This window comes from Typopeltis vanoorti, chromosome 2 (genome assembly GCF_054136105.1).
Source record: "Typopeltis vanoorti isolate ZY-2024b chromosome 2, IOZ_Tvanoo_1.0, whole genome shotgun sequence".
NCBI classification, from domain to species: domain Eukaryota; kingdom Metazoa; phylum Arthropoda; class Arachnida; order Uropygi; family Thelyphonidae; genus Typopeltis; species Typopeltis vanoorti.
Window position 1 is genome coordinate 120,852,029 of NC_143550.1, and position 26,076 is coordinate 120,878,104.

Below are 26,076 nucleotides of genomic sequence, written 5' to 3' on the forward strand. Positions count from 1 at the left end.
ATTCAATTTCGTTAAATGATTATCCTTTCATGATCTCCTATATAACCAAAATTATGCTATAGTCCTGTCTTATCATTCTATCTGAGTCCTTCACTATCAAAGTTTCACATAACATTAAGTGTTCAGGTTACACGAACAAAGAACAAATTTTCTACTTATCCACACACGATAGTTCCTCACTCTTGCTGCATCATCATCAGTTTGCTTTTTGTTCAATTGGATTTTCCTTTAGTTTCAGGGCCTAGAATTCTCCGATCATTGATATGCTCAAACGATCTTTTCATGACCTCTCAGTCTCAGCCTTTGGGACGCATATTTCTTCCAACTCTAAGCGGCATGGCCTGCTGCTGCTTCCCGGGAGTCTGTGACTAGATTTTCCCACAGAAACATCATCTGAGTGCTCAGGAATGGAGTTGCTCCCGCAACCGTCCAGCCAACAAAAGACCTGGCACTCAGAGAGAGAGAGAGAGAGAGAGAGAGAGAGAGCCGGTCAACCACGAGGGGAAACAAAAAAAGAAGAGAGTTAAAGTGGGGGAGGGGGGGTTCCTAACCCTTTTATATCTCCTCCCTACCGGCCATCACCGTAACTTAAGTCGTTCACCTGGCACACAGAAATTTTCGTCACCTCACACTGGGTCTGACCTCACAATGTCAGATTTCTTTCCACTAGTTTTCTTCACGTCCCGTGAGCACGTGACTGCTGGAGGCAACCGTCTGCTTACTCCCAAACTTTGAACTTTTGTTCACACAGATTATCTTTGTCTTTTCTCTTGCAAGTTGTTTTACATCAAAGGTAATATTAACTCTAAACCAAAATTATTAACACACACTTATCATTGGCATATTTTCTTTATATATTCTTTTCTTTCATCAAGTAAATAATGTCTCCCTGAGTTATTTCACAATTCCTTTCTTATTAAAACTAAAGTAATCAATATTATACAAAGTACACAACAACACTTACCTAGAAACAAGCATATATTTAATTTTCTTATAGGGTCTTTGCCTTGTTAAACGATGATAAGTGGAATCTTAGTAATGTAAATTTATCAAGGTTTAACACCGGTGAAATCTACAAGGAACTAAATCAAACACCCACTCATCATCTTTTACTTGGTTAATTGTGTTTCCTTTTATGTCCATAAAATCTGCAATGTCTTGTCTCAGATCATAAAATCGTTTTAACATTTTATCTTTACTCAACCACCTCACTTCACAATAATCTTCATAATCCGAAAATAGGTCTGCCAAATACTCCTTAAATTGGCAGCAATGACGTGCATGTGACTTAATAAAGTTAATACTGGCTACTACAACTTCCAAAACATTTGTGAATTTAATCGATTTTGCACACAGATTGTTGGTGGATAATGCAGTGAAAATTTGTTAAATTTTCCTGATGGATCTGTAGTTCTATTGCTCTTTCATGAACTATTCCAATAATTCCCTTCTGTGCACCAACCATTGCAGGGGCTCCGTCAGTGCGTATGCCAGATAGTGAACTCCATTTAAGCTCAAATCTCTCGAAGACTGTGTTGTCTGTTTCAAATATATCTTCACTGGTAGTTGTTCCTTTTAATGGCCGAAGCGCCAATAATTCTTCTGTGATGTTGAAATCCGCATCAATTCCTTGAATAAATATTGCTGGTTGTGCTGTATCGGAGGCATCGGTGCTGTCATCCAAAGCAATTGAAAATGCTTCCAATCTAGCAATCTTCTCTTTTAAACTTCTTTTGATATCATCAGCCATAACTTCTATCCATCGGACAACAGTACATCTCAACAAACGAATATTCTCTAAGTCTTTTTTCTTTTCAGGACATATACTTGCAACATCCAGCAGACATTCTTTGATAAATTCTCCTTTACCAAATGACTAATGCTTAGTGATTTTCTCGCTTACCACAAAGCTGGCTTTGACAATGCTTTGCTGCTGCATTCTTTGCTTGTTGAACATTTGCTGCTGGGTATCCAAGTTCTTCTTCAACTTCTGTATTTCATCTTTTCATAGTTGTCCATCAATTTTTGGGTGATCCGCATGTCTCGAAGTAAAGTGTCTCTTCAAGTTGTTCTTTGTTGATGGATACGGATTCGTTGCACAGCAAACATACAGGCAAACCTTTATTCAGAATAAAATAATAATCCTCTGTCCAGTTGTCTTAAAATTGACGATTCTCTACATCTATTTTTCTTTTTTTTGCAATAACCCCTGACATTGTCCCAAATTTATAAGCGATATTGAGAACTGTCAAACAAAACTGTCTCCTACACTGCAGGCACTGAACAGAACACAACATCAACACAGGCACCGAACAGAACATAACATCAATGCAGGCACTGAACAAAGCACAACACCAATGCAAGTACCGAACTGACATGTTGTAACACGTCTCTTTCTCACGCCACTAGTCAAAGTGAGAAAGAGACCTTGGTTGGAGAAAACAGTGTGTTTTGCACAAGTCATATGACGACAACTTAATGTGAGTTAGTAGAACACACCATGTTTTCTCCCACCATGAATCAGACAAACTTCGCTGAAATAGATTAGGGCTGGATCAAAAGAAGCAGAGGGCCGGGGGTTGCTCATATGTGCTTTAAAGAGTGAATGGTGAAACTGAGATCAGAGACAGGCCTTGAAGTGCCAACTAGCAATAACAGCAACACAAGAAAACAAGAGTTGCACTGATGGGCTAATCAAGGATGATCACTGAATCATAACTGATAAACTGTGCAATACAGTTGGTATTGAAAAAAATCACGGTGATGACCATCAATTATCTGGGCTACAACAAAGGTTGTACATGGTGGGATCTGAAAATGCTGAGCGTGACAAAGAGACAGTTGATGGAATAGCATCCCAAATGACTGGAGAAGAAGTGCAAAAGATAGCCTTCCACAAACAAAGTCATGACAACATTATTCTTGGAAAAAGAAAGGGTATTGCTTTCTTCATTATTCCTGGAAAAAGAAAGGGTACAGAAACACCACACTTAATTAAGAATGGGACATGGAGACATCACAGACAATGAAAAGTAAGAGCGAGCCAAGTAATGCCATACATAAAACAATGCAATGGTAAAACTGAGAAAATATTGCAATATTAATTAAACAATATACATTCACAAATTAAATCATCATCATCATCAAATTCCTGCCATGTATCCAAGGGGGGGGGGGAGTGTACAGGATATGATAGTACTACATGAAAAATTTACATCATTACTAACTTCCTAAGAGGGAGGAGTGTTTAAGGGTCAAAGCTGTATAACTGAGAGGAGATCTCTACATAACCTTTAAAGGAATGCCAAGAACCGACCAGGTCTTCTGACCTAATGTCCAATCCTCACTTTCTCATGGTGCACCCTGTTAGGTATCTACCCGGATACTGAATGAACTGGATGGGCTGCAATTTGGGATTTAGCCAATCAAATCGTATTCTTATTGGCTTAAACCAAAATACACAAATTAAATTTACTATGGAAATGACAACAAACTGTCCTTTTTAGATATTCTATTCTTCTGCTCACCATCAGGCAAATTAATTACTTCCATTTATCGAAAGCCTACTCTCACTGGACACTACATTCAACAGCAATTGGCTCACCATCCATCACAAAAGACTGGAATTATAAAAACTTTATTGATAAGTGCTCATACTATGTGATCTACACCTCAACTATTACAGCAGGAACTCTTAAACATCAAGATATATGAAACTCAATGGCTTCTCAGAAACAACCATGCAATAGCTTTTAATTTCTATAATCCTGGCTCAACCAACAAGGAAACAGTATTTCGAATTCCAATCCCATACATTTCTAGCATCTCAGGACTCATTTCCAGAATTCTTAAGAAATACGATTTAGTGGATACTTTTCTTCCTAATCAACAAATTATCAGCATGGTTTTGATCTTCAAAGATAAAAAGACTCCTCCAACTCTCCCTGGTGTGACTGTCATCGGTCTTACTTTGAATGCTCTGTAGAAAAGAAAACACATGAACACCAATCTAATATTAGCAACAGTAAATCTGAAAAATCTAGCTTGGCACAGCACAGAATAAATACAAATCATAACATCCTGTGGTCTGAAATGCACTTACTTCATTGATATCGTTATAAATTTGAATGCTTGTTTAAAGAAAGCGCCGAGATCTTACTCCATCACCTAAACTTAAATCAGAATGATGGCTTATTTTAATCATACATCAGTAATTTTTTTAATTAGTAAATGAATAATTAATATTGCAATATTTTTTCAGTTATACATTTCGTTGTTTTATGTATAACACATGGTTCTTACTTTTTCAAATCAATCCATTGTTCAGGTTATACTTTGTAATTAACTATTGTCACCACTGATGATGGCCTGTAATATTCAGGCTGAAATATATGGCTTAAATAAATAGCATTACTTATTTCTTGTTTTTTTTTTTTTTTGTGTGTGTGTGTGTGTGTGTGTTAATTTAAAGAACTCTCTCATGGCGCAAGTGTCTTTTAGAGAATGAAAAAATACATGTATAGTGTTTGGTTAACCAGAAATATGAAAGACATCTTCTGTCTGCAAGACAACAGTTGATCCAGTTTTCTCACAAGGGATGTAGCTGGAATATTGTATAGGAAGCACTCTCCGATCACACCATTTTGCTGTTCATGAAGAGTCCCGATCAGCATACAGCATCTCACTCAGCAATGGTAGAAGTGTACAGAGAATGGAGACTTGAAAATTGGCAGACTCACAAAAGAGGGGTGGATTAAGTACAGCAATCCCTCGATTAGTGCGCCTAATGCGTTCTTTAGAACAGGCACGTTAATCGAATATAATAACCTATGGGAAAATGTATAATTTGTTCCTCAGATTTCTTTTTTGACCCTTAATTTTTTTTATAAAAGAATTAGAGTATTCTCAGGGCCTAGTTAAAGGAAAACCATGAAGCTGAAAGACAATAAAACATATTAAGAATATAAATTTATTATTCTGCTTCTTAACAAAGAATTGAGCTAACGTAGTTTGGCAGGCATTCTGTTTCTTTTTTTCATACAGCTGACAATATGGCTTTATTGCCTCTTCTGCAAATTTTACTGGTTCTCTCTTCACCAGGATCAGTTTCTGAGCATTGCTGCTTAAAAACTTTGAATGTACGAAAACTATTTTCAAATTGTTTCTGTGAAATCTCTTTGGGCTTGTCAGTGATTAAATTTTCTTCATATTCTTCAGGATCTTCCTGCTGTGTATCTAAATTTAGCAGGTCGGAATCACTCAACTTCTCAGAATGAGATTTAATTAACTTAGATTCATTTGAAGATCATTTGCACAATGTGGAAGAATGTGCTTCCAAACAGATCGCACGTTGCTAGCAGTAATTTCATTCGAGTTTGCGACTTCCTAACTAGGATGAGATTTCTCTGATTTGGCTAGAAAAGTCTTGGAAGGCATTCGCTTCCAAAAAAAAGGCTGGTTTCATCGACATTAAATATTTGTTGATCACAATAGTCTCCTTACACAATTTTCTTCAAAATCTCTGGATATCTCCATATCTGCACTTGTAGCTTCTCCTGTGATTAGAACATTATGTAGGCTATTTCTCTTTTTGAAACACTCAAATCACCCAGCACTAACGTGGAATTCTTCTTTTCCATCATTGATAGCCCTTTCTTTCCAGGTTACAACGTGACAACTTTTGATTTAATAAGGCCAGTGTTTAGCGGGATCCATTTTTGGTTACAATCTTCGATCCATGTAAAAAAGTCTCTCTAATTCAATCATTATAATACTTTGATTTCAAGTGCATGCATGATGAACTCAAAGCAGCCTTACCTTTCTTTTTGTATTCAGCAATTGATTCACCTATTTTTGTGTTCTTGTCCTATCTCTACTGTGGATTCGCCTTGTTCATATATTTCTTTATTATTTCAAGTTTTTCTTCCAATCAGATTACTTTTCGAATCATTTTCACACTTCTATTTTTGGCTCACTAATTCTTTTACTCATGATTAAAGGTTAGGATAATAATTTAAAATAAAAAAATAAGGAAAACAATTGCACGTGATATGATCAGCAAAATGCTAAGTAAAGCAGACGACATAAATTTTGGCAGTAAATTTGGAACATAGTGTACATGGAAATAGTGTAGTATGCCATTAAAAAATAACTTTGTAAAATCACGAAGGTTGTTTTCTTGATCATAAATAGTAAATAATAATATTTGGTTAACCGATCAAGTGTTGATCAACATTTTATTAATTAACTGGACCAACTAGTTTCGCCACACTTATCTGTTGGCTTCTTCAGGGCACTAACATATAGGTTTAAACACTCTCACAATTATGCGTAACTGCAAAACTGACAAGAATAAAAACTGACTAGAATAATTACAAATGAAATAGTATCGAACGTGGGGTGAAACACGTATCGCGTGTACAAGATCAGCTAGCTGTTGCTGAGGAACCTTCTGTAGTTTGTATTAAAGTTCATTTCTTCCATTTTTAAGGCTCTGATTAGGGTTTTCCATATCTCTGGCAGTATTAGGCCTTGATTTCTGTTAAGGTTCACAGTAGAACGGGCGACTGTGGCTGCTTCTTTGAACATTCTTGAATGGTAATCTTCCTCTAAGTAGGGGGAACAACTTTTGTCCCACTCGATGACATGGTTAGTTGTGGAGAAATGAGACGATAGCCCAGAAATGTCCTGTCTGTTGTTTTTGACATAGCCAATGTGCTCCTTTTGCCTGATTTCGAGGCTTCTAGAAGTCTGTCCGATGTAATTAGAGCCACATGAGCATGGAATATTATAGACTCCAGCATATTTGTAGAAAGGATGGTTGTCTTTTGGAGATCTTAGTAGTTTACGAATAGTATCTATAGGTTGAAATGCTACTCTTATTTTGTGTTGTTTGAGGAGATTGGCGAGCTTGTTGGAGATGCCACTTACATACGGAATTGCTATCGTTTTTATATATTGAATGTCTTCTTGTTCTCTTTGTGGTGGTTCAGAGAAAAGGATTTTATTGACTAGTCTTCTTGGATAGCCGTTCAAGTGCAGATTGTTGGAAATAAATTTTAACTCATCTTGAAGGGTCTTGTTGTCCGTTGAGATGCAAATAGCTCTTTTAACATGTATATAATGCTGAGTTTATGTGATATGTGGTGAGAGGAGTTAAAATGTAGGTAGCGACCTGTATTGGTTGGTTTTCTGTAGACCGATAGATTTAAACTGCCATCAGTTTGTTTTTTGATTAGGATGTCTAAAAACGGAAAGGTGAAACTAGTTGGTCCAGTTAATTAATAAAATATTGATCAACACTTGATCGGTTAACCAAATATTATTATTAGCTTTGTAAAATGTTTCAAATCAGTAACTAAATTATTTCATCCTGGTAAGTGATTGTTTAAATAGCCATAAAAAATGTATAGATCGAAAATTTTTAAAATCTGTAACATTTATTTTTAAGATGTATATTAGGCGCATTAATCGAGAGATTGATGTATAGCCACAGCTAAATAAATGACATTTTCTGAGAAGCATTATGTTCATAATGCTCTCTCCCAGTAGACTATGGAGACAGAATTATCCATTCTATCATGACATTACTTGGGCTAATATGTAGTCAAGTTGCTTAGGCTGTGACAGGACAGTGAGCCTAATACATTAAACAGAAGATTAGATGAAAGTACTACTGTACTTAGCATTATGAAAGAAACTACTCTGTTTTGTAATATAGTTCTTGTTAGCTTTTATTTGCTATAATGGATTATATGCATGCCCCACTTAGAATGAAATGTCTAAGGCAGAGTTGTAAAGTGTAATTTTTCAAAGTGTGTGTGTGTGTGTGGGTGGGTGGGTGGGTGCACGCACACACATATACCAGCACACACATAAAAAAGGAAAAACAAATACTCACGAATACTTTTACCTTCAACTGAATTCTGCACTATTTCAGTTGGTAACCAAATGAGAGATAAACTATAGTATGTTCCAATAAGGCAGCATGCAACAAGCAGGAAAGAGATTACTAAAGAATAAAAAAAAAATTCTTTACAATTTTTTATGAAAAATTGATGCCTGGTATTACTAATGTATAAATATAAACATAAATGCATGTACTTTATTATCTTAACATAGTTATTAAACAAATAAACATGACATACTTATTAAACAAATAAATATGACATACTTATTAAACAAATAAATATGACATACTTATTAAACAAATAAAATCAGTAATCATGATGGCACCTCCATAGCACAGTTGGAAAAATGACAAGACATGCACTCCAACTGGAAAAGACGAGTCTTTTCCAGTTGGAGTGCATGTCTTGTCATTTTTCATATAAGTCTTGTCATATAAGTTCTGGGACTCACTCCATGGAGATGTCACATAATAATTATCTGTAAACAGTAGCTTAATATCAATTTCATAATTGTCTTTCAAAATTATGGAACTCTTCTCAAGTTCAGATTTCCTTTATATGAAATATTCTGCCTTTTGTTGTCTAACACGGCTTGTTGACTATGCCATTGAATAAGAGATATAAATTTGATGTTCTGTCTCTATTTTAAGTGGTCTAACAAAAAAAATGAAAGGTCTGAAGTTAAAACATCATCTTTTTGTTCCTAAGGAGAGCAGATTAATTTCCCAGGATTATTAAAATTCAATTTATGCTCCATTAAAAAACTGAGTTTTGAGCATCTGAATACTCAGACATACATCATAATACACAACATACACAGTACATGTATATGTTGTGTATTATACAAAACATATACAGTACATGCACGCATGAGCATGCGCGTACACACACAAGAAAGTCTCATTTTATGAAGGAGTAGGTTCCCTGCCCACTGTTCATAAAGGGAATCATTTGTAAATTGATGCAAATTTATGATGTATTTAAACGAGACTGTTCATTCAATACAAAAACACCGAATGAAGTTAATAATTTTGCAATTTTTTAATGAATTATGATTATTTTACTTATATAAATAATTTTTTATAAATAACATACAACAAAACTGTATAACAGAATGACACTCACTTGATTCAGTGTGTCAAATCACTTTGATTCGTTCCTCAATGGTGATTTTCTCCTATTTTTGCCAAGGAAGATGTCAAATTGGTTGTACATTTATTAGTATTTTAATTTATTGTTTAAATACTAACATTAATGAACCTTTCACTTTTTAGCAGTCCTTATGTGGTTCATGATGGACCAAATGTAAAATGTAAAACAAAGGACAAGCATTACTGACATGCTGCATTTATACTTTTGTTTTTGTCTTGGTTTGTTGTTTATGCTTTTGATATATTTTTTTTTGCTGTTGATTTTGAAATGTTCATTAATTTGAATATTCTTAAATAGACGGAATGTAAAGTGAAGCTTTCTCGTACACACAATAAAAATTATCAGAATATATTTAAGATTTTAAGCCCGATCAGTGCTGCCATAAAAGCACTTAGCCTGGTAGTGAGTAACAGCATTACTAGTACTGGACTGAGGCTAAAGAAGAAAATGGAAATGTACCACCTTATTTTCTTAAGACTATATAGCATGGAAGTTGAACTAAAATCACTAAGTTAGGGAAACCAAGTCTCCTGAGAACTGGAGGGCTGTTCCCTACCAGAGAAAACCACTGTAGGGGCTCTAAGGTAGTCAGACAGCAAAATACCTGCAAATTAGGTACTTGGAACACAAGAGTCATAAAGCAATGTGGAAAACTAGAAAAACTTCAAGATGAAAATGAAACAAATGAACATTGACATTTTTGGAGTAAGTGAGGTAGGATGACCAGATTATGGTTATTTTTGGAATGGAGATTACAGAATAATCTATTTGGGTTCTCCAAATGGTGTTGGATATAGCCAAGAAATTAGGACATAAGACTAAAAGCATTTGGGAATACAGTAAAAGAACAATCTTAATTAAGATTCGGGCAATACCAAGAGACTTAGCCCTTATGCAATTATAAATGTCAACAACAGGATACCACGATGAGGAAATAGAAAAAAAAGTATATGAACAGATTGAAGAAGCATTGATGAGAGATGTTTTATTAACGCTTATATTTCGCTGATTTTCAACTCAGTATCATCAGAGCACAACACACATGTAAACGCGACAGTAAGTGAGTGAAACAATGTAATTGCAAAAGACAAAATAACTAAAGTCCTATTTTTTGGCGCCCTCTAACGGAAAAAAAAACAAAAAAACACAGCAGTTATCCAGGAGTTTTTCTTAGGATAACTGTCTCCCAAATTTTTGGCAAATTAATGCAACCATATTTGTTAAGGTTGGGAGAATTCTTCAAAGCCATTGCTGACTCAAAAAATAATCTTTCAGATCTATAATGACTCCTAAATAGCACATTCGTTTTCCTCCATCTAATCCTGTGTAAAGGAGTGTCCAAAGCGTGGTCTGCCAGTCCCGACTTGCCATAGTAATAGTAGCGAATGTATCTTTCATGTTCTTCCAGGCGGATGTTCACTGATCTTCCTGTCTGCCCATAATAGGCCTATTCACAGTCACACAGAACTTCATACACTCCTGGGTGTGCTAAAGGGTGAAGTTTATCCTTAGGCGGGCGATCAGAGTTGCCAGCTTGACATGAGGTTTGAAAGTGGTGCAAAGGCCTTGTTTCAACAATACTTTGGCTATCTTTTCCGATGTACCTCTGATATAGGGAATAGAAATGGTCATGTTGTATTCTTGTGTATTAGGGGAGGACAGAGTAATGGGCCTATGTAGTATTTTATCTATTTTGTAGGGATTGTAGCCATTGGCTAAGAACGTATGGCGCAGGTATTGGAGTTCAGTGGTCAGAGCTGTATCGTTAGAACAAATGGCTCTGGCTCTGTGTGTAAGTGTTTTTAAAATGCCGTACTATTGGACTGGATGATGATGTGATTGTTTATGTAGGTATCTTCCTGTGTGTGTGTAGGCTTCCTGTAAATAGAAAAAGATAGTGATTCATCTGAAAGGCGGGTGACTAATGTGTCAAGAAATGGTAAGCAGTTATTTGATTCTTTTTCTACTGTGAAGTGAATTTTGAGGTGTTGGCTGTTTAGGTAGGTGACAAAAGCATCCAAAGTGTCTTGTCCATGGTGCCAGATGGCAAACACATCATCTACATAGCATAACCACACTTGTGGCTTGAATGTAGCTGTGGTAAATACTTTGTTTTCAAAGTGTTCCATGTAAAAATTTGCTAACGGGGGAGAGAGGGGGGGGAACCCATAGCAGTACTGTTAATCTGTTTGTAGAATTTCCAATAAAGGAAATGCAACAGTTATCATGAATAAAGAAGAGTATAACAGAAAAATGCAAGATCTCATATGTGACAGTTCCACATATCAAATTATACATCGAGACCCTACGATGTCTCAAAAGAAAAAAGTCCGAAAATTACTGAAAAAAGTGACATCATGGCCCAAAGAAATCATCAGGAAAATAAAACCAATTCATGTTAAACCACCCCGTATTTATGGATTACCAAAAATCCACAAAACTAATATTCCCCTACGTCCCATAGTCGATAACATAGATAGTCCCACATATAAACTGGCCCAGCATTTAGCCAAGTCGCTTGCCCCCCCCCCCTTACTGGCAACTCCTCTACTTTTGTAAAAAATTCAATCCATTTCAAAACACTGGTTAAAAATTTAATCCTAAAAGATTCAGACATAATGGTTAGTTTTGATGTTACCTCCTTATTTACCAATGTACCACTGATAGACACTCTTGACTTAATCAAGTCTAAATTTTCCCCAGATATTTTTGAATTATTTCAATTTACCATGAATGCAGATTACTTTACATGGGGGTGGGGGAATTCTACAAACAGATTAATGGCACTGCTATGGGTTCCCCCCTCTCTCCCCCGCTAGCAAATTTTTACATGGAACACTTTGAAAACAAAGTACTTACCACAGCTACATACAAGCCACAAGTGTGGTTACGCTATGTAGATGATGTGTTTGCCATCTGGCACCATGGACAAGACACTTTGAATGCTTTTGTCACCTACCTAAACAGCCAACACTTCAAAATTCGCTTCACAGTAGAAAAAGAATCAAATAATGTTTACCATTTCTTGACACATTAGTCACCCGCCTTTCAGATGGATCACTATCTTTTTCTATTTACAGAAAGCCTACACACACAGGAAGATACCTACATAAACAATCACATCATCATCCAGTCCAACAGTACGGCATTTTAAAAACACTTACACACAGAGCCATTTGTTCTAACGATACAGCTCTGACCACTGAACTCCAATACCTGCGCCACACATTCTTAGCCAATGGCTACAATCCCTACAAAATAGATAAAATACTACATAGGCCCATTACTCTGTCCTCCCCTAATACACAAGAATACAACATGACCATTTCTATTCCCTATATCAGAGGTACATCGGAAAAGATAGCCAAAGTATTGTTGAAACATGGCCTTTGCACCACTTTCAAACCTCATGTCAAGCTGGCAAACTCTGATCCGCTCACCTAAGGATAAACTTCACCCTTTAGCACACCCAGGAGTGTATGAAGTTCTGTGTGACTGTGAATTGGACTATTATGGGCAAACAGAAAGAACAGTGAACATCCGCCTGGAAGAACATGAAAGATACATTCGCTACTATTACTATGGCAAGTCGGGACTGGCAGACCACGCTTTGGACACTCCTTTACACAGGATTAGATGGAGGAAAACGAATGTGCTATTTAGGAGTCATTATAGATCTGAAAGATTATTTTTTGAGTCAGCAATGGCTTTGAAGAATTCTCCTAACCTTAACAAATATGGTTGCATTAATTTGCCAAAAATTTGGGAGACGGTTATCCTAAGAAAACTCCTGGATAACTGCTGTTTTTCTTTTCTTTTTTGTTAGAGGATGCCAAAAAATAGGACTTTAGATCTTTTGTCTTTTGCAATTACATTGTTTCACTCACTCACTGTCGCGTTTACATGTGTGTTGTGCTCTGATGATGCCGAGTTGAAAATCAGCGAAACATAAGCATTAATAAAACATCTTTGTTGATAAAAGTTGTGGTGTTGTTAATACTGTGAAAAATAAGTCATGAATAACCATCAACACCTAAGCTTATCTGTTAGACTGATGAGAGGAAATAGTCAAGAAAACTTGATCTTGATGGGAAATTGGAATGTAGTTGTTGGAGAGGTAGAAGAGAAGATTATTGATAGATTGAAACTTGGCAAATGACAGAGGAGAAAGTCTCGCTGATTTCTGCAAAAGCCAAAATTAAATCATACTAAATATACTATTTGAACAGCCAAAAAGAAAATAAATGTGAATTGGAGCAAGTAACACAGAACAATAGCAATTAGACCACATACTCATTCAAAAAAATATCATAGCCAATTGAAATTATGTAAAAGTAAAAGAATGTCAATGCTGACCACATTTTCATCATTAATTATAAGTCAATTATGATCTTAAAAAAAATAATATAAATAATGGAATGTAGTAAAATTAAAAATCATCAAAACACCCATAAAGAATTTTGAGAAGCAACAGACAAATTAGTAAATACCCAAAAGTTAAGTGGAAATTAAATTAATAAAAAGTGGGAATCTTTAAAGAGAGAAATAAAGCTGCAGAAAAATATTTTGGAAAAGAAGAAAGTGCAATATCAGCCGTGGATCACTGGAGAAATAGAGTTAATAACACAAAAAGAGTAAATAACCAAAAAGATAGAAAATACAGAATGTGGAGAAAAGAGAGGCCAAGTAAGCAAATGAAGGATGGATTAAACAAACATGCAAGGAAATAGATATAAACATGAGTAGAGGTAACACCAATGGGGCATACAAAGATATACAAAATCAATTCAGAAAAAAAGGATAAAACACTGAGTAAAATCAAGACTAAGGATGGGAAAATGCTAATTGAAGATTACAAAATAAAGCAAAGATAACTGCAATCCATAAAAGAACTTTACAAAGGAGAAAAATTAGACAAATCACTCCTAGAGGAAATGAGAAAGGCCCATACATCTTCAAGTCAGAATCTTTTCATTTCAAACAAATTATGGAGATTACAACCTTGTTAGAAATAATTACTTTCATTTCCCAACATTTCGACCTTCATATCAAGGTCATCATCGGAGTATACACACATATATGTACAGAGACAAGCTATATTACATTTCAAACAGTATGCCAAAGAGAGAATGATTTGATCAACCATTATTCTACTGGCCATTTATAACAGTTATCAGAGAACAAATTCATATAGATAGTTTTATTACAGCAAAAGTGGTGTCCTAATTTAAAATGATATATATTAAGATTAAGTTATTATATTAAGATACTGGATTACCACCAGTCCTATTTATAATCAACTCGTGGTTATGTGGGGAAAATATGTGCTATCCATATTCTTGGAATTTTTAGACCATCATTATTGTTAAAGACTAGGTGGCTGATAAGAATTCCACAGGCCTCCTTAAATTTATGTTCATACCACGTTTTGGTGCGATGTAAACAACAGGTGCCTTTCCAGTCAACTCAATGTAGAGTATTCAGAGCATGATGAGAAAGACCTGATTGACCATACTTATTACATTTAATGTGCCATTTATGTTCCTTTTTTAAGATAGGAATTGCGCATCCTGTTTTACATACATAAGGCAAATTACAGGTGTAATGAATAAGTTCTTTAATTTTACAGGAGGTTTAAAGGTGGAATTAAGGTTGTATTTTTGTAGTATTCTGTTTATTTTATCTGATACTCCTTTAATGTATGGAATGGTTACAGTTTTATTGTAATCTAATTTATTTTTGTTTTTAAGTGAGGTCTTGTGAACAATTCTGTTAATGGTATTTTGGCTGCAGCCATTTTTCAGGAAGGCATTACTGATAACTTTTAATTCATTTTTAAGTGCTTGTTCACTGGAGCAGATACTCAAAGCCCTGTTTTTTAGGGTGTTAATGGCACCTAGTTTTTGTGTTGGATAGTGGTAGGAGTTCATGTATATATGCTGGCCACTTTGTGTAGGCTTCCAGGAAACAGTGAAGGAAAGACTGCCAGAAGGAAGACATTTGACAAGTGTATCTAGAAAAGGAAGTGTGTTCTGACTTTCAATCTCAATTGTGAATTGTGTTGTTTGTTTAGGTAGCTGAGCAAAGTATCTAATGTCTGGCAGCCATGGGACCAGATGGCAAAATTATCGTCAACATATCTAAGCCAGACTTTGGGTTTTAAAGTAAAGGAATCTAAATCACGTTACTCAAAAGCTTCCATATAAAAGCTAGCAATTGGGGGGAAACAGTGAGCCCATGGCTGTGCCTTCTTTTTGTAGGTAGCAAGTGTTTTGCCACACAAAATAGCCAGAACATAGTACATGTGCAAACTCTGTGATATTGGGTGGGAATATGCCTTGTAAAAGAGGAATTGTCATTGATTGGGACATTTGTGAAAAAGGCAGAGATATCAAAACTGACCTAATAAATCACTTTTTCCCAGTGTAATGTCTTTCATTTTGTTTACAAAGTGTTGTGTGGTTTTAATACAGGAGGGGGAAATGACTTACCAACTCCTTGAGCATTGAAGCTAGTTTCTTGGCTAGATGATAACTGGAGCTCGTCTATACCACTCCAGCTGAATACTCTACACAGAATTAACTGGAAAGGCACCTGTTGTTTATATCACACCAAAACATGGTATGAATGTAAATTTAAGGAGGCCTGTGAAATTCTCATCAACCACCCTAAATCTTAATAATAATAATGATGGTCTAAAAATCCCAAGAATATGGAAGGCACATATTCTACCCACATAACCTTTTTGTCCAAGAGTTAATTATAAATAGATATAAATAAGTAATCCAGGATTTTAACTCTAATATAACAACTCTTATGTTAAATTAGTACACCACTTTTGCTGTATTAAAACTATCTATATGGATTTGTACTCTGATAATGTTATAAATAAAATATAGCTTTGATGTAGTTTTTTTTTTGTGTGTGTTTTCACAAGAGGTCAGGCCAGATTAAATAACAGTTGATCAAATCATTGTCTCTTTGACAATGTTTTAAATGTAATATAGCTTATCTCTGTATATACACGTGTATGCTCCAAATGACGACCTTAACATGAAGATCAAAACGTTGGGAAATTAAAGTAATTATTTGTAACACAGTTGTAGTCTCCATAATTTGTTTGAACTGAATGCTGATCACTGTGTAACTAAAGGAAAGGATAAAGTTTTAAACGAGGTAAACCGTGAGTAGACATATCGGTACACAATAAATAACGGAAAAAACTCACGTAGAAAGATTATTTATTAGTATAATTTTCGCCTGTGTGTCACAGGCATCTTCAGTACATTAAGCTCAAAATTAAACACTAACTGACAATTCCAAAATGTGCCACCTAAGTAGCTGGTGTAAGATAACTAAAAAGGTCAATAACTTTCCTAAAAAAAAAAATTAATACAATAAAAAGTTAGGAAAGAAACACGTGAAACTCTACTTCATTCTCCTAATTTAAACAGATCCGACGGCTTACGTCTATCCCCTTTATGAGAGATAGTACTTTATAAATCAGCTAATCTTTCCTAATTTTTTATTGTATTAATTTTTTTTTTTTTTATGAAAGTTATTGACCTTTTTAGTTATCTTACACCAGCTACTTAGGTGGCGCTTTTTGGAATTGTCAGTTAGTGTTTAATTTTGAGCTTAATGTACTGAAGATGCCTGTGACACACAGGTGAAAATTATACTAATAAATAATCTTTCTACGTGAGTTTTTTCCGTTATTTATTGTGTAGGAAAGGATAAAGTCAGAATCTGATAAGGCCCTAAAAAGAACTGAAACATTGTAAGACACCAGGAATAGACCAGATCCCAGGAGAAATTCTACAAGAACTTGGCAAAAAAGCAAACTTTAAATTGATCAATCAAATGTGCACAGCCAGAGAAATTCCAAAAGATTTTGAGCAAAGTGTTATGGTAGCAATTCCAAAAAAAAAAAAAAAAAAGTCAGAGCACAAGCATGTGAAGAACACCAAATGTTAAGTCCATTATCTACGGTCTTAAAATCCTGACTAGAATTATCTACTGCTATATCAGAAGAAAAAGAGAAGAAATCTATCTGATGACCATTTGACTTCAGGAGAAATAGACAAGAGAAAGTGTATTAACTCTTTGAATAAACATAAATAACTCTTTGAATGACCACTTAGAATCAACACACATATAGTCATGGCATTCCCTGATCGAGAAAAAGCTTTTGACAACACTGAATGGAATATCATATTCAAAGCCCTCAAAAATCTGATGGCAGATTACATTGATAGAAGACTAATATATTTACTATATAAAAATGAAAACACAGTCCTAGGAAAACAGGGAAAGAAGCTAAAATAAGAAAGGGTGAGCTCTTGCCACTATGCTTTAATATTTATATTAAAGAGGCTATAAAGGAATTCAAATAAAAAATCAACAGTGGAATAAAAAGTTTGAGAAATAAAATAAAATTTCTCCCGACGTCACATCGAGGATGCAACGTCAGGAGAAATCATGCCAGTGATCTGAAAGAAAGATGACGAGGAGCCGATCCGCCAGGCAAAGCTGATAGATGACGACGAATTGATGAGTCTTCGCCAGGAGCTGTTGTCAGAGGGAAGAAATTGCTCCGTTGATCCAACATGCATGCAAGCATTCCACAAGCCGATAATCTTCGCCCGAAGTGCGGCAGTACAGCTTCCCAAGGAAGCATCAGTGACCCATCGCCGACGTAAAGAGGGATTGAAAAACTTGACACAGAACGGAAGTCTAGTTCGAAGCCAAGCACACAGAGGGTAGCAGCTATAAAGCGAGTTGACCCATTTGTTAAATTTCCTTGAGCTTTTAAGAGAACTCTTATTAGTGGACTGTAAGTAGAGGCATATTTAACAGTTAAAGGATTGTAAAGTAATTAAGTGTCAGGAATTTGTAGTTTGAGATAAATCATAGTGTAACTGTTTGCTGAAACTTGCCTATAGAATATTCCCAGCATAGAAAGGAAAGAGCAATTGTGTGTAAAAGATATTGTTTATGTGTTCGATGAGTAAGAGTTAACAATTAAGCAATAAGTACCATTGCTCAGTATAAATGATTTATGTTGTATTAAGAAAATTAGTTAAATATGTGATATGATTTGTGTGAGAAAATGCAGGAACTTAACGAGTCTATTTATGCAGATTTCAATTGTGATGTTTCTTTTTATTATTGAAAATGCAATGTAAAATTTGTCTTATGTGAATTAAAATTTTGTTGTTTAAATATTAATAGAGTGTTGCCTGATATTATAGTTCTTTGATGCGCTGTTCTAAAAAAAAACAACCGAGCTTGTGAGCAGGGAAGATAGATAATTAATACGAGAATTAGATAAAGGGATAGCCACGACTGTATATAAGAGTATCATCATCATCAAATTCCTGCCATGTACCCTCAAGGGGTGTACAGGATATGACAGTACTACATGAAAAAATTACATCATTACTAACTTCCTATCTACAATTATCCTCCAAATCAGTCTGTTACTTGTCAAGACTTCAACATTATCAGATCTTATATTTCTATTGTCTAAGGCACTTTGTACCGTATCAATCCACCTATATCTTGGTCTTCCTCTGGGTCGTTTTCCTGCCAACCTGACAGAGAACACTTGTTTTGCTAATCTTTCCTCTCCCATTCTATTTAAGTGACCATACCACCTGAGATTAGCTCTGCTAATGCATTCCTGGATGCTGACAATGTCAAGTTCTTTCCTAATATCCTCATTTTTAATACGATATTGCCATTGATGCCATCTGTTCACACCTCTAATCTTTCTCAGGACTCTCATATCTGCAGTCTCTAGTCTTTGGTCAAGTGTTTTACTTCTGACCCAGCTCTCAGATCCATAAGTTAAAACTGGTTTGAACACTGTCTTGTATACAGCTAATTTAATGTTCTGACTAATTTCTTTCTTATTCCATATGAATTTATTCAATTGACTTCCCACCATACTAGCTTTGCTGATTCTGTTGTCTATTTCTATATTTAATTTACCATCTTCAGTAAAAATGTGCCTAAGTAGTTGAAATGTTTTACTTGTTCCACAGGTTCTCCATTCACAACACAGTTGACATTTTCAATGATTCTGCCTATTTTCATTGTCTTTGTATTTTTATTGCTGACCTCCATACCATATCTATTACAACAGTTATTCGATTTAGTCAGGGCATCTTGCAGACTTATAGCAGATTTATTTAGAAGTATAACATCATCCGCATAAAGCAAAGAGCTGACATTAACATCTCCAATTTTGAAATCAGGTTTAATACCACATTCCTTCATAATGTGATCCATATAGATAATGAATAACAGAGGGGATAATGTACATCCTTCTCTCACACCAGATTTAACATTAAACCATCATCCTGTACATCCTTCAATTCTAACTGCTGCTAACTTACAACTCAAATAAAGACAAAGTATTGCTTGATATAATGCCCCATTGACACCATATAACTGCAGCGTATTGAATAGCTTCTCTCTTGGCACCTTGTCATATGCCTTTTCCAAATCGACAAAACTTAAATACAGATCTTTGTTGTATTCCCATGCTTTCTCGACTATTTGTCGTAAAGTGAAGATCTGATCCTGACAGCCTCTATTTGGCCTGAATCCAGCTTGTTCTTCACCAAGCTTTTCTTCCACAATTCTTCTCAACCGTTTCTCAAGTATACTTGCATAGATCTTGCCAGGAACACTCAGTAGGGAAATACCTCTGTAATTCTCACATTCAGTTTTATTTCCCTTTTTATATATGGGTACTATGAGAGCTCTACTCCAATCATCGGGAATTCGTCCCTCTGTCCAGGCTTTCTGAACTATGCAGTTCAGCCACTGTAAGACTTTTATACCACCATATTTCAGCATTTCTAGTCGAATATCATCTACTCCTGCTGCCTTTCCACATTTCAAGCCTTTGATGGCTTTTTCTACTTCAAGTATGGATATGTATTCCTGACTGCATGGCTGGTCAGTGTTTTTTTTATCACTGTGACTGTGCTGTCATCGCTGCTTGTTTCATTTAGCAGTTTTTCAAAGTAATTACTCCATACTTCAAGGATATCTTTTTCTCCTGTTTTCATGTCACCATTATCATCTCTAACTCCTTTTACTGCACTCTTTCCTCCATTCCTAAGCTTCTTCAACAACCTCCAGAATATTTTGCCACCTTCTTGATATTTATTTTCTATATTCTTGCCAAAGTCCTCCCATGACTTTTGTTTAGCTAGTTTTACACACTGTTTAGCTTTCTTACATTTGTTTCTGTATTCTGTAAGAGTAAAAACCGACTTATTTGCAAGAGTAAGGAACGATATCTACCGAAAGTAGTAATATTTAATGCCATAAAAGGATTTCCTGAGGTGCAATCACTAATTCAAATAAATATCTAGAGATCCTTGGTATAATAAAAATAGGAATACTGGAGGTAAAAATTAGGAACAGGAGGATATAAGTTTAAAGTTAATAGAGTCGTATAAGGGAAAGAGACAAGTTAAAGATTTGGGAATTGACGATAAGATATATAATATAGAGAAGAGAGAGATATTAAAGAAATAAGGATAATAAAGGATATCAAAATAGATTAAAAACACCTCAAGTTTACACTAAAATGACCATCAGTTGAGGTTCTACTAGAAATAGCAGATTGTGTTTGTGTCTTCTTCACATTGCATTAAAGCCAAAAAAAGACAACAGTTTGTGACGGATGAATTTTTGTTTTCCTTATGATTTTTTGCTGGATTGTATTTTCTGAAGTTTTTTTTTAATCTGCCATGGTACTGTATTACACCCACACAAAGAGAGACTTCAGTCTCCTAACCAGTGTGTGTGACCTTAAATAACATCTCTCCTGCATACTACTATACTTAACCCACCAGGATGCTTCCAGCCCAGCTAGCAAATAATTCTGACAACACTTACTTTGCCATTTAATGGCTAAGTAAGTGGTGGCAATCCCGTGCGGTTGGCCTAGTGGCTGTGCGCTTCACAACCATATGCCTGGGGAAGGAGTGTCCTAGGTTCGATTCCCATCGGTGATGTGAGGAGCTCAAGGATCTTTTCTCGGCCATAGCCAAGTGAGCCGGTCTTGGGCACAGGCAGTAGGGTTCCCCCCCCCCAAGTTTAGCTGGAGTTTTTTCCTCCCACAAGCAGGCAAACTGGTCCCATAAACACACACGGACTACAGTCATGAATACCTCCAATAGATATGCAGCAGAGGAGTGGTGTGCCGGCTGCATTATTTTGTCGTGACTCCTCATTAGATAGACAGAAGTGGTAGCAGAATTATATGTGCTGTAGATTAAAGATGTCAAGAAATTATATTCGTGGTTTCATCTTTTATCCAAGTATAAGCAAACAAAGTTTGCATGTGAAGTAATTTCATGACTAGGCTATCTGTATATATTTTATCCAAGTATAAGCAAACAAAGTTTGCACATGAAGTAACTTTGTGACTGGGCTATCTGTATAACATATAGATTGCCTTAGTGTCCCATAATACAACGCACATATCCTTACAGACATGCATAATGCATGCATTATGGGCAGGGCCACTACCCAGAAGTGATATTAAGGTTGCAGTAATGCAGAGGCCATATTTCTATATGCAAGTAGCCAAAAGGTGTTACACCTTATTACTGAAATAATCTGGATTAGAGATAGAAGGTGAAAGTTTTTTTCACTTTGTTATACTAGAAATTAAAGATGCCAAGAAATTATATTCTTGGTTTCATCCTTTATCCAAGTGTAAGCAAACAAAGTTTGGGCATGAAGTAACTTCCACAACTGAGATATTTGCTTACACTTGGATAAAGGATGAAATCAAGGATATAAATTTCTTGGCGTCTTTAATTTATAGTATAACCATGTAAAAAATTTTTTAACATTTGTGCTGTAGGATAGGAAGGGGGGGGGGGGGAACTAAGTAAAACAGAGTTACTGATGTAATATAAAATCAAGGAGGTTTTCAAACCTTGCAGTGTACAAGTTTTGCATGCCCTTGTAAGAGAGAGTGAGGGAAACTGTAGATCCTGTTACAGAGACCAAATGTCAACTTCAGTTCTCTCAATGTATATGATATTGAATATGATAAGAATTGGCAATACATTAGTGAGAGAATGTAAAGAGAATAAGTATGATAAATGTTGAATGACTAAGTAGGCCTGCTGTAATGGGTAGAGGTTCTCATAGAGTAATAATAGCAACAACATAAAAAACACGAAAGACAATTCTAAGCAATAACTCAAATGTCAGTTCACATATGACCTACCTTTGATAAGAGAACAGGATTTCTTTACAAAAACCATCCTTATACTAAGAAATAAGAGCCACCTTCCTTATTATATACCTGGAATTAAGAAAGTGAATAATTATTTTGTAGAGTAGCAATAATAAACATTGATTTAGTAAGGTACTTATTGAGAGGAGAGATACACATAACTAATATCACATTTCCACAAGCACAGCAATTTCGTGACATGAACCCCCCCCCCTCCACCCCACAAACACTTTTGGTAGCATGTCCACTAAGGTTGAAAACTTATAGTGCTGTACTCAAATTCTGCTATGCAGACCAAATATATTTTCTATATTACTTCAAGCATGAAATAAGCAAGGTGGTAATATACTAGCCAATGAAAATAGCTATAAATTGTAATGCAAATTATTTTCTTAAAACGCTCTAACCAAACTCTCAGTTGACCAATCTTTGAAATGGTTAGTTTGTCAAGAGACTCACTTGTAGAATAGTGCTATTTAACTGCACATCCTTGGTGAACTGACCAGCAATCCATTTTACAAAATCGCTAGATAATTGAGATTAATGCATCAATAAATTTCCAAACACCATCAGCTCATCTGATAAGTTTTATTATCAGATGAGCTGATATTCAAATTTATTCAAATTCCACCACTGCCATGGTGGAATTTGAATAAACAGTCTATCAATAGTCAATTTAAGCTTTGCCACAGTCACTGAGAATGACATTTAGTAGGAAAGTTAGATTTATCAGCTATGGTAACTAACCATTCAAAAAATAACATTTCTTCTACATTCATCTTGTCTCCCTTAATTCTTCCCAGTAATTTACAAAGAAGGAATAGAAGAGGATAATATTGAATTTTATAATCAATTACAAAATATATATAATAAGATAAATAAAAATGACTATGTAATATTAGCAGGAGACTTAAATGCAAGAATTGGAAACACGAAAATTAATAATAATATAGGAATATATGGAGAACATACTCTAAACAGGAATGAAAAATAATTGATCAACTTTGTAGTTTATAACCTTAAAATAATGAATTCTTTCTATAAACATAAAGACATACATAAATATACTTGGGCAACAAGACGATGGAAATCAATATTAGATTACTTTATCTTAAAGGAAAAGACAAAGTTCTCTTTCGATGTTAAAGTTCACAGATGATATGAAATAAATAGCGACCACTTCCTTGTTAAAATAAAATTAAGATTACCACCTAAATGGCTACACATAACAAGAACAGAAAGAAAATTTAAAACATTTGTTTATAAAACTAATTTAAAAGATTATTAAATGACACAAATATACAATGGCTATATGAACAAAGAATTAACCAATATTTAGATAAATAAAATGACTTAATATAAAAACTATACTAAATACAGCAGCAAATGTATAGCATAGTGCAATACAGTCTTCTATAGTTTTCTATGGTTTTATAGTGCAATTAGCATCTTCTTTATTAGACACAATGACTAAAACTCAACAGCCCTCGGGAACCAACCCTGACAATCATCTCACACAATACAGAGGGCCTCTCCTCTGTAAAAGATCTTATTGCAAAAATGTGTAAAGAACAAAAATGTAATATTTTATGTCTACAGGAGACACACAAAGGACCTCAACAAGTTAGACTTAAAATTGCTGGAATGAAGCTGAAAGAAATACTACATGAAAAGTATGGAAGTGCTATCTTCACTCGGCAGAAGCTCCAGGTTCAAGGATGCTTAATCACAAACCAAAATAACATAGAAATCCTTGGAATAGATCTGGATAAATCAGTGTTTTCTCAGTATATAAACCACCTAGTATAACTTTTGCTTTTGAAATGTCCCAGTACTTGACACAAAGGAAATCTGCTATTATTATAGGTGACTTTAACAGTCATAGCACACAGTGGGGTTATAGTAAAACAAATGAGGATGGAGAGTTAGTTGAATAGTAGACTGAAAGCAATCAAATGAATCTTATACACTAATCTTAAACAGCCATCATCATTTAACAGTGGAAGATGGAAAAGAGGTTATAAACTAGACCTTGGATTTGTTAGTAATAGAATAACTAATCTGTGCACTAAACAGGTACTTGTACCAATCCCAAGTTCGCAACATAGACCAATAATGCTGCAAGTTTTCCCACCAGTCCGATTTAAGGAGATCCCACTTAGAAGGCACTTTAATTTTAAAAAAGCTAACTGGGAACAGTTTAAGAGAATCAGACATAAACCTGACCAACATTTCACCCAGACCAGAACATTTTGGAAAGTTTAACGCTATTAGATGGTCTGCTACCAGGCACATCCCGAGAGGTTGCAGAATATGTTACATTCAGGATTTACAGAGCACAACATGGAAATATATAAAAGATATTGTGACCTATATGATAAAGATACATTTTCATCAAAAACAATTGATGCAGGAGAGGAACTTATAGCAGCAATGTCTCAAAAAAGAAGTCAACAATGGGCAGAGAAAATTAAAAGTTTAGATATGAAACACAGTAGCAGGAAAGCCTGACTCTTACTCAAAAAAATTATCTGGTGACCCCACAACAGCAGCAACTGAAGTTAATATAAATGCAAACCAAATTGCAACTTAGCTATCTCTGAATGGTAAACCAAGTACCGAAGGAAAAATACCTAAAGATTATATTAAGAAAGTTAGGGATTCAGAAAATAATCTCTTTGAAGCACCATTTACTAAAGTGGAACTAGAAAATACCCTAAAAAGCCTTAAAACCAGGAAAAGCTGCCAGTATAGATGATATCAGAAACTAGATACTAAGGAATCTGGGAGAAAAGGCAACAGAGTATTTGTTAGAATTTTTCAACTTTTGTTGGAAATTTGCTAAAATACCCAGCATATGGATGCAAATGAAAATAATACTTATCCTAAAACCAGGTAAACCTGCTGAGAATCAAACAGCTACAGGCCTATAGCTCTCCTATGCATGACACTGAAGCTATATGAGAGGTTAATCTTGAACAGACCAAGTCCAAAAATAGAGAAAGTGATGATAAAAGAACAGGCAGGATTTACACCAGGAAGATCATGCACTGGACAAGTATTAAACTTAACACAGTTTATTGAGGACGGCTTTGAAAGGGGGTCAGCAAAAGGAGCTGTATTTATACATTTGACAGTAGCATATGAACACCAGGGGCAAATGCTGGTCTTGAAATTCATGCTTGCTCTTGTTATCATTCAGGGAGGGAGAGGTGTGATTAAAGTCTGATTAGTGGAATGATGAATTACTGATCATTTAAAACTATATATTTAGACATTTATGTACATTTAATCATACAAATACAACATTTATTTTACAAATGATATTCTATCTTTTTCAATTTAGCTACTTGAATGCAAATTCTACCCTACGGTTCTTCTTTACGAACTGGTCAATAACATCGTCATAAAAAGTTGGTTTTAACTTAATTTTTCCAAGGCAACACACACACTTGTAAAGGCTGGCTGAAGCTCACTGGCTAGAGCTACGTTGACATGAAATGGCTATGCACGCGCATGAAATCATAGTACTGTTGCGAGGACCTGGAAGCTCCTAGAACCGAGCAAGCCAAGGTAACTTTGATTAGGCGAGCAAGCATCGGCCTTCGATACACAACACAAAGCTCAACTATTGCCGCGTAAGCTTAAAACGTCTTCTGTATACAAAAATAAAAGCCTAATAAATGCATGCATTTATTAAGAAATAAATATTACTTCTTTATCAATTAATGAGCT

The 26,076-nt window shown here is 35.2% G+C and overlaps 1 protein-coding gene across 2 annotated transcripts in view; it reads right to left on the reverse strand.

Moving 5' to 3' along the window:
* The window catches only part of LOC150109388 (glycosyltransferase 8 domain-containing protein 1-like), a 159,737-nt gene that overhangs the window by 90,288 nt on the left and 43,373 nt on the right, over nt 1-26,076 (reverse strand). For both annotated transcript variants that reach the window (XM_090407807.1, XM_090407811.1), the window contains exons 2-3: nt 22,333-22,410; nt 7,901-8,011 (exon numbers count right to left, since the gene is read on the reverse strand). In XM_090407807.1, the coding sequence (XP_090263933.1) occupies nt 7,901-8,011; nt 22,333-22,369 (148 nt within the window). In that variant the 5' untranslated portion in view covers nt 22,370-22,410. The remainder of the gene's footprint in view (nt 1-7,900; nt 8,012-22,332; nt 22,411-26,076) is intronic.